At 42.2% G+C, this 10,244-nt stretch overlaps 1 protein-coding gene across 1 annotated transcript in view; it reads left to right on the forward strand.

Annotated features, from left to right (window-relative positions):
• The window catches only part of LOC121287275 (intestinal-type alkaline phosphatase-like), a 43,125-nt gene extending 33,155 nt beyond the window's left edge, over nucleotides 1-9,970 (forward strand). The window contains exons 8-10 of the mRNA XM_041204996.1: nucleotides 35-225; nucleotides 3,512-3,628; nucleotides 9,687-9,970. Coding sequence (XP_041060930.1) covers nucleotides 35-225; nucleotides 3,512-3,628; nucleotides 9,687-9,970 — 592 coding nt within the window. The remainder of the gene's footprint in view (nucleotides 1-34; nucleotides 226-3,511; nucleotides 3,629-9,686) is intronic.
• The last annotated feature ends 274 nt before the right edge of the window (nucleotides 9,971-10,244 follow it).

Genomic DNA, 10,244 nt, shown 5'->3' on the forward strand with positions numbered 1-10,244 from the left:
CAAGTACTAAATCAGTTTTTATGTTTTTATTAAGTGGGAGAATTGATCATGGACACCATGATGGAAAAGCGATGCAAGCTTTAACTGAAGCAGTTAAATTTGATGAAGCTATTGAGAGAGCCAGTCACCTGACAAGTGATTTTGACACCCTCTCTGTAGTAACTGCAGATCATTCACATATGTTTGCCTTTGGTGGAAAAGCTCTTCGTGGCAATTCAATATTTGGTGAGTGTCAGTACTTTCCCTACATTGGTAAAAGAAAGGCCTAACTGTGCTTTGAATTAGTGCATTTTGTTCAATAACACTACTGTGAAACTCCTTGGGATGTTTTGCTACATTAAAGGCGCCATTTAAATGCAAATTGCTGCTGTTATTATTTAATGGAATTCGGTTGTTTAAAAAACTTTTAAAAGCATTTTGCAGTTCCACAAAAATATTTAAAGAACAAAATTTCTGTGTGAGAAACTTGGTTTAATTTTACAGGAAAAATTAGTGAAATCATAAATTGCTACAAGTTATGATGAACTATATTCATTCAAACTTGCTAGCAAAAACATTGGCATCTGAGTTCATTTAGAATGAATTAACAAATTAGTTTGATAACTCAGAACTTGAAAGCTAATCACCGGCACAATTTTAACTTCAATCTCCTCTCCAATATTGAGGACCATTATCTTTTGGGTGCTATGTTTAACAATTGTAAAGACATTCTCTATAAATGGCCTTACAATTTTGGTAAATATTGTGCACAAAAGTAATTTTCCATCTATCTTTTCAACTAATATCTGCTGAACTGCAGCCATTGTTAATTTTGTTCTTTAAAGTTGTCCATTGATTGAATTTCATCCAGATGTTGAATTTAAATGATTGTGATTCCTCCGTATTGGGGAGTAATTCTTGTTTCCTGATCTCTTGTTTGGTTATATATTATGATCATTAAGCATCAATTTTGTGACACTGTCTTCAGACCAATTAATGATGTTGACAAATAACTTCTCAGTAGATTTTATCCAAAAGATCAATCTTGATGGTATAAAATGGTCCACGCTCCAAATATCAGCGATTCTCCTCAGGAGCTAGTTTCGTACATGGATAATCACAGGAGCAGTTGAGTAACAGTATTGTCAGCAGCAGTTCTGGGTCACCACATAGCTCAATTCATAGAATGATTTACCAGCACTGTGCATTTTCTGAGGGGTGAAGAAAAATTGTACTCATCAAACTAGTGGATCACCAGGCCTAAATTTTTCAGGCAGCGGGCAGGCTTGGCGGGAGCAGGCCAGGGCAGGCGTGGAGTCGATTACTGCCGGTGATCAGCTGTCATTTTATGTGGGCAGGCCAATTAAGGTCCGCCGAGCATAAGATGCGAGTGGTAGTGCTCAGTGCTACCTGTGCCGGCAGGGGGAGGAGAGAGAGTCAGGGTGCAAAGCTGCCTCAGGGAGATTGAATCATTAGTGAAAATATTAAATACATGGAGTAAGAATTTATTTAAACATGTCTCATCTCATGTGACTGTGTCACATGAAATGGGACATGTTTTTGTATGTAGGAATTGGCTACGCGCCTGCTGACCTGAAAATCTAAATGATGTGGGGTGATGTCGGGACACATGCCCAATGTATCCCCGCATCATTTTACGCGTTGGCAAGTGGGCTCCGCCCCTTCTTGCCGACCGGAAATACCTGCCCCAGGTGTGTTTTTGAGGGAAATCCATAATAGCATAGTCATCTATCAACTCTGGATGGAGCAGGTTTGATGGACTAAATGGCCTATTCACGCTGTGAATTTTCTAATGTTGCCTTCAACACGGTTTAACAGGCTTTACAAGCAATTTTTGTCAAACTTTCATTTGCATATTTTAATATCAGAGTAAGACTCAGAATCACAGAATTTTAACGGCATAGAAGGAAGCCATTTGGCCCATCATGTCTGCACCAGTTCTCCAACTGAGCATTATGACCTAGTGCCATTGCCCTGTCTTTTCCCCGTACTACTGCACATTGTTTCTATTCAAATAATCATCTAATGCTCTCTTGAATGCCTTGATTGAATCTGCCTCCACCATACTTCCAGGTAGTGCATTCCAGACCTGAACCACTTGTTGTGTGAAGAAGTTTTTTCTCACATCACATTTGCTTCTTTTGCAAATCACTTTAAATCTGTGCTCCCTTTCTTGATCCTTTTACGAGCCGGAACAACTTCTGCCTATCTACTCTGTCCAGCGCCCTCATGATTTTGAACATCTCTATCAAATCTCCTCTCAGCCTTCTTCTCTCCAAGGAGAACAGTCCCAAACTTTCCAATCTATCCTCATAGCTGAAGTTTCTCATCCCTGGAACCATTCTTGTAAACCTCTTCTACACTCTCTCCAATGTCTTCACATCCGCCCAGAACTGTACACAATATTTCAGCTGAGGCCAAAGCAGAGATAAAAATCTTTTAAAGCTTTTTGCTAATTTTGATCCTCTATTTACCCTCATTTGCTTTTTCTTTAAACATAACACCCAGAGAAATAAATGGGCCACAGCTGTTCAGTTACCTAAAGATTTTTGCTGTGAAGACATGGCATTTGATTTTACACAATTGATGTAATTGATGAAGGAACAATTGATGTAATCAGAATTGAGATTGGCAAGTTGTCTGTAATTTATATAATGTCACATCTGAGTGATTGAGCTGATCATGAGACTTTAACTGAAGCTTTGAGAATCACATTACACCAAGGTTATGATCTAGTTTCAAAGCTTAAAATTTACTTTTCAAATTTAGTAATTATCATCATTGTTATGCATACGATTGTTTACATTTGATATACAAAATGGTTTATTCCTCTGATTGTATTTAGACTTGTGTTAAAAGTATGCTTGTTTTACAATATATCTAGACATTAGATTTAAGTTATAATTCTGTGCATTAATGGTCACTGGGAGGAAAATCTACTCAGAGTGCATGTGCCATTGGGGAGACAAGTGAATAGTACAAATTGGTCTTGTAACACTCAGTTAAATGTAAGAATTAATTTTAAATTGGTTTAAAAAGTTCTGTTTGGAATATTACCCCCAATTGTACACACATGAAATATAATTTTTACTGACCTTTTATCTACCAGACTGAATTTTAAAAGCTGAACTTGAAGTTAAAATGACAAATCCTCTGCAGAAGGAATTGGGCGAGATCAGTTCTTTGCTAGTCCACAGTCAGTTTTGTGCTTTGCTTGTTTGGGGTTATTTTTTTTTAAATTGAAACTAAATGTGTAACAAATGATCTTAAAAGTTGAGTGTTAATTCATCAGTACATTTTACATTTTTGATGTTAACATATTGAATTGAACCAAACTACAGTGTTTCCTAATTGTGGCAACTCTACATGTGGTTGATACACACAGGAAATAAATTGAGTTACATTTTGTTGACAGTATTGCTATGGCTAGCATCAATTACTGAATGCATGTATTGATTAGGTAGCTGTGAATCAATGAATAATAAACAATATTTTCAATTATTTAATATAGGACTGGCACCTTCATTGGCTAAGGACAAAAAGCCATTTACAAGTATCTTGTATGGAAATGGACCCGGCTATGCAATCAGTAAAGGCAGTCGACCAAACATAACCTCAACTGACTATAGTAAGAAAGTCTGAGTTTTACATCTGTTGCGCTTTATGGATTAAGATGAGCATTATAGTATTTAAATGCTACATTGGCTATACCATTTTACCACCAAACTGCCTGTGTTAATTAAGGCACATTAAAGTCTGTTTATATTACTACAACAGGAGTTAGTTCGGTTTAATAGTTTAAATTTGATGTTAATTTCAGAATAAAAACTTTCCTCATTTCGGGAGGATTTAGTCTGGCACTTATATATTGGACTGCTATGAGCAATTAATGTGAATTTCCATACAGTATTGGATCCCCTTGGCTTTGCCTTTGAAAAGCTAGAACAAAGAAAATTTCCCTGAATGCATTGGTGATGTCCTGGGCTTAGATATAGGGATTTGCAGCTTCTGGAATTTATGTAGCTCTATTTTGTGGTAGATCTCTGTACCTTCAGAATGGTCTGTCACAGAATACTGATGCTGATCATAACTAGTCTGTGTTTATTAGTACTGCAACATTAGGGGGAGCACATCCTGCACATGCAAATGGAAAGACGTAAGGATCAGTTACGCATGCACTGGCAGTCACAGCGCAGGCCGAGTGATGCCTTTCCAGTCAGCAGCAGGAGTTACAGTGATTGAACGTAATATACAGGCAGTAATTTTATCAAGGGGGAAAGGGACAGGAAAGGTCCCAGTGGATTGGAAAACTGCAAATGTAAAGCCTCTATTCAGGAAAGGAGGGAGTCAGAAAGCAGGCAGTATTAAGGAAGTAGTAGCAGGACTTTTAGACAATCATAATACAATCAGGCAAAGTCAATATGGTTTTGTGAAAGGGAAATCATGTTTGACAATTTTTTTGAGTTCTTTGAAGATGTAACAAGCAGGGTGGCTAAAGGGAAGCCAATAGATGTAGGCCTGGATTTTTGCCACAAACATTCTCCATCATGGCAAAAATGGCAGAAGTGCCCAAAAGCTGCAAGTACCGCCCCGGAACATACACTTCTCATTTTCATGGGGGAGGGGATGGGAGTGGTTCATGTTGTTATAAGGCTTTACGTAGTAGAAGGAATGTAATTGTCGTAAATGGGTTTTTATGAATGAGAGTTTTTTTTCAGTCTAGTGAAGTCTGAAATAAATGCTTAGAACTTCATTTTATCTCATCGCTGAGGTCTGCTCATGGTGGGTGAGTTAGCATGGTGGGTGTGGTAGGTGTAAGGGCAAAGGATGGTGGGTGGGGGGCATGGATTGGCATCAGTTGGCAACAGGGCTATAAAGGGCCTTGGGATCAGTACGGTGGCATAGGTTGGCATGGAGGATATGAGAAGCCATAGAGGGTAGGTACAGGGATGTAGGTTGACATGGAGGGTAGAAAGGGTTGTGGAGCGGGTAAAGGAGTGTAGATTGGCATGGATGGCATGAAAGATTGGGGAGGTGGGTCAAGGCATGAGGTGACATGGGTTGGCATGGGTGGGGTATATGGAGTGTGTGGGCTGTGAGGAATGAAGGCTGGAGGGCTGTTTCATGTTTAATTCTGTTTTAAAAAAAGAATTGGACGCAATACCAGAGCCCTCAGGTAGGCCATCCACCCAGCCGGCCTCTGCACCCAGCGTCCTCCTCTGTACTTCCTAGGACACCTGCTCCAAATCCTATTCTAGCCCCAAACCCAGACAAACATCTGCCGTCCAGACATCCATTTTTTAAAAGTTGGGTTTGCAGAACCAAGAATTCTTCCAACTCTGACACTTGACTTGTGGATGAAAATCCAGGCCATAGAGTATTTGGATTTCCAAAAGGCATTCGATAAGGCGCCACATAAAAGGTTATTACACAAGATGAGAGCTCATGGTATTGGATAGAGGATTGGATAACTATCAGGAAACAGTGAGCAGAATTTTATGAATTGAGTGGTGTTCCGACAGCAGCCAGAAATGTGTGTCAGCAGCACCCACTGATGGCCGGTGGCACTTACCCCTTGATTTTACTGGGAGCAGTTCATTATTAAGCTGTCGCAGGTTTGTTTTCCTATGCTGGTGCCCCCAGAGATGCCAGCCCAATCAGAGGGCCAACAGCTCAGCAGTGCCACCAGGAGTGGTGGTCGCTGCTGAGGCAGGCAGGAATCCGGATGTCTACACCATTAAATTTTAATAAAACTCAACTGATGGAGGGGAAGCCCCTTTGTATTCCCTGACTATGCCCCTCTCCACCTGGGCTGCAGTTAGGAGGTCTCCTGCATTCAGTTTCCAGCCTTACCACCCAGTGTGGGGTTTGATCCTCTGTCGGCAAAATGTCGACAGCCTGGTAAAAATTACCATTAATGGGCTATTTCCATGTATAAATTTGATTTCCACCTCTTTGAGGTAGGAAGCCTGTCGGAAGCCGATTCTGCCATCAGGACCACATCAGGAAGCCAATCCGGCCTGAGTTTCCATAATTTTACCAGTCCACCCTCCACCGTGACCCTGCTTCCCGGGGCTGGTAAAATTTTCTCCAGAGAGTTGGGGTAAATAGTTGGCAAACTGTAACTAGTGGAGTGCTGCAGGGATCAGTTCTCGGTCCACAACTATTTACAATCTATATTAATGACTTGGATGAAGGGACCAAGTGTATTGTAACCAAATTTGTTCAGGATACAAAAATAGGAAAACAAGTTGTGAGAACACAAAGGCCAGAATTTTCCCATTGGCGATTTGGGGGTGGGGCCCACTCGCCGACGGGAAAGTGACACGGGAGGATGTCGGGAGGAACCCCCGACTTCTTCCCGGTCCATTTAAATTTTTAGGAAGGTGGGCAGACAGCGAAATCAGCTGTTCGCCCACCGACCTGTCAATGGCCAACAGAGGCCATTGACAGGATCATTAAGCTCATTGAAAGACCTGCCCGTCCAACCTTAAGGCTGGCGGGCAGGCCAGGAGCCCCAGCGGGTTTCTGAAAAAAGATAAAACCTCATCCACTGGCGGGATGAGGTTTCATCTCAGTTTTTTAAAAGTTTATTAAAGTTTCACTCATGTTTATTAACCATCTCGTGTGACAGTGTCACATGAGGGGAACATGTTAATAATGTTTTTCTTTCTCTATTTTTAAAGCTTTTTAAACATTCAGCGCTCTCCCTTAGACAGCACTTAGTCTCAGGGAGCAGTGCACTCTCGTGCACATGCGTGAAAGAGCGCAGTTTGACAGATGGGGAATCCCTCCCCCACCCCCGCGCACAGGAAGCACATAGTGCTTCCTGTCGAGCAGGTCGCTGGGCGGGCCCCAATTGGCCCGCCCATGCAAAATGGCGGCCGGCCCCATTTCGGCTGCAAAGTTCGGCTACCACCACCACCACCACCACCCCCCCTCCCCCCCCCCCCACCAAACCCTGCCGCCGAGCCAGTGGGGCCTGCCCGCCCATCAAGGTCAAAATTCTGGCAAAAGTCTGCAAATGGATATGGATACCGCAGGTTAAGTGAATGGACAAAAATTTGGCAGATGGAGTGAAATATGGGGAAATGTGAGCCTATCCACTTCAGCGGGAAGAATAGAAAAACGGAACATTATTTAAATGGAGAGAGACTGTAGAATGCTGCCTTACAAAGGGATCTGGGTGTCTTTTGCATGAATCACAAAAAGTTAGTATGCAGGTACAGCAAGTAATTAGGAAGGCAAATGGAATTTTGGCCTTTGTTCCAAGGCGAATGCAGTATAAAAGTAGGGAAGGCTCACTACAACTGTACAGAGCATTGGTGAGGTTGCACCTGTGTACAGTTTTCGTTTTCTTACTTCAGGAAGGATATACTTGCATTGCAGTTCAGGGAAGGTTCACTAGGCTGATTCCTCGGATGAAGGTGTTGTCTTAGGAGGAAAGCTTGAGCAGGCTGTGCCTCTACCCATTGAATGAGTTCAGGAGAATGAGAGGTGATCTTATTGAAACATAAAAGATTCTGATGCTGAGAGGATGTTTTCCCTCATGGGGTTATCTAAAACTTGGGGCAAAGTTTAAAAATAAGGGGTCTCCTATTTAAGACAGAGATGGGGAGGATTTTTTTCTCTCAGAAGGCCAGTAATCTGCAGAATTTTCTTCCCCAGAGAACAGTGGAGGCTGAGTCATTGAATATATTCACGGCTAAATTAGACAGATTTTGATCTCCACGTGAGTCAATGGTTTTGGGGATGGGTAGGAAAGAGGAGTTAAGGCCACGATCAGATCAGACATGACCTTATTAAATAGCAAAGCAGGCTTGAGGAGACTAAGGTGGTAGTGGTGCTTGGGCGATGGTGAGAACTAACTTAGTTGGTGAATCAAGTCGGACAAAATGGGCCATAACTTCCAAGCTCCCCAGTGTTGGTTTGCCAGGGGTGAGGGGGTACCCCAAGATGCACTGGGGAATCCCCTTCGGAAGTTCACAGGTAAGGGTTTACTCTGTAATTGCCCAGAAGTGCAACCTTCCCTTGGGCAATTACTCAGCACTGGGAACCATCTGAAAATGTGATTTAAATTGCAAATTTCAATGGTTCTGACTGGGTTACACCAATAGTTACCCAGAAAAAGGTAGAAGAATTAAAACCTCTTCTAACTTCTGTGTAACTATTATACAAACCCAGACCAAACCCCCCACCGGATTTGTCCCACCCCCAACCCCCCAGGGGACACCCCCAACCCCTGACTACCCCACCCTGCCACGGGACTCCTCCAAACCCCTGACCACCACCACCGCAACCACCACCCCCCCGCCCCCCCACCCCGGGGTCGTCCCCCACCCCCGACTATCCCACCCCTGGGATTCCCCCAACCCCCCGACCACCCAGGAGTCTCCCACAAGCCCCCCTCCCACTATGGGATTGTCTCCCACTACCATCCACCCCCACAGGATTTCCCCCACCCACACGGCACTTCTCCCCAACCACCCCCTTCCCCCCCGCAGGCCCGACATTCCCCCTAATCAGGATAAAAAAAAATTTGATGGAAGTAATTGGGTATGGAGTGGCATTCCGACACTGATTGCCACTTCAAGGAAGTTCAAGTCCAATGTTCTGTGATGGCTGGGAGATCCCTCTAAAGACTATGGTGGAGAGATTACTGTTGCCCTGACAGGCACAAGACCTTACCTTGTTACATCTGTGAACATCCAGTAAGTTGCAAACTGACTTGAATGGTGACACAAATAATATTTTGTAGCCAGTCCAACCATGCTAAGGTAACTGTAAAAGAGGAGATTACTAGGGATTATTGCCAGCAGTGGATGGTGTTGAGCTGGGTCTTAGTGACATTGGAGCAGGATTCAGTCATTTTCATCAGGTCACTGCAATGATAGCAGCATTTGGATTTAATTACTGTCTGATCATAGTTATCCGCTTTCTTGGTCCTGAGCTTGAATGTTTCCTAGAAAAGTAGAAAGAAATTCTCCTTGCTTCAACAGCCGTGCGAGTCACAAGTAAAATGTCCTGTGTAGTTGCATGCCTTCCATTACGTTATGATTCTATGGTATGAAACTCAAATGGCAAAGCAGATTCGATGGGTTGAATGGCTTACTCTTGCTTCTATTTCTTATGATCTTTTGATCTTATAATTCAGCATTAATCTGTTACTTTCGCACAATGCAGCTAAAAGACTGGCTCATGGAGCAAATAGTAATGGAATTTCTTCTAAGAAGCTTGAAGCATGTATTTCATGTGGTGACTGAATATTTTCATCATATTACTTCTAAATATAGCTTGGCAAAATGGTGTAGGTACATCAACTTTCATTTTATAATGCCTTTGACATAATAAAATGTCCCTAAGGGATTTATATAAGTGCTGATAACTGAATACCAAGCAGTATGATTGAAGGATTAGAACTGGTGACCAAAAGTTTTGTAATGGTTTTAGAAACAGAGGAGAGAGACATCAAGGTAGAGGGATTTATGGAGAGCATTCTGGAGAGCAGAGCTGAAATGGCTGAACATAATGCCGCTGAAAGTGGGGTGGTGCGAAGTAGGGGTGTAAAGGAAGCCAAGGTTGAAGAGCGGAGGGCACTTGCAAACACTTGTGGTTGAAGAAGGTTACACTGATTGGGTCACGTTTAGACCAAGGAGGCATTTAATGAGATTTTCTGTTATTTGCAGAGAGTAAGGATTATAGACAACAAGCTGCTGTTCCACTGTCATCTGAAACTCATGGAGCGGAAGATGTGGCAATTTTTTCTAAAGGTCCCATGGCTTATCTGTTCCACAAGATACATGAAGAGAGTTACATTGCCCATGTGATTGCATATGCTGCTTGTCTTGAACCATATGCACAGTGCCCACCAAATCCCAGGACCAACAGTGGATCTTCAATCCAGCCTCTGAGCTTTCTCAGTGTTTTACTAGTGACACTTTTATTTGCTCAAGTATTAAATAATCTTTAACTTCCTTTATTATTCTTAATTCCAGATTATTTTTAATTCTACAAGCAAACTGAATAGTATAGGAATCAATGCTTGATCATAGTAACTCCTATTTTGCTTTCTCTTTTTGCCCATTAGCTAAGGAAACAAATAATTTCTTTAATATTTGATATCTTTGAAATCTTGTTTTTTTTTAATCATCCATGGGATATGGGTATTACTGGCAAGGCCAACATTTATTACCCATCCCTAATTGCTCTTGAGAAGATGGAGGTGAACTATCTCCATGAAGGGC

Source organism: Carcharodon carcharias, chromosome 2 (genome assembly GCF_017639515.1).
Source record: "Carcharodon carcharias isolate sCarCar2 chromosome 2, sCarCar2.pri, whole genome shotgun sequence".
Classification (NCBI taxonomy): Eukaryota; Metazoa; Chordata; class Chondrichthyes; order Lamniformes; family Lamnidae; genus Carcharodon; species Carcharodon carcharias.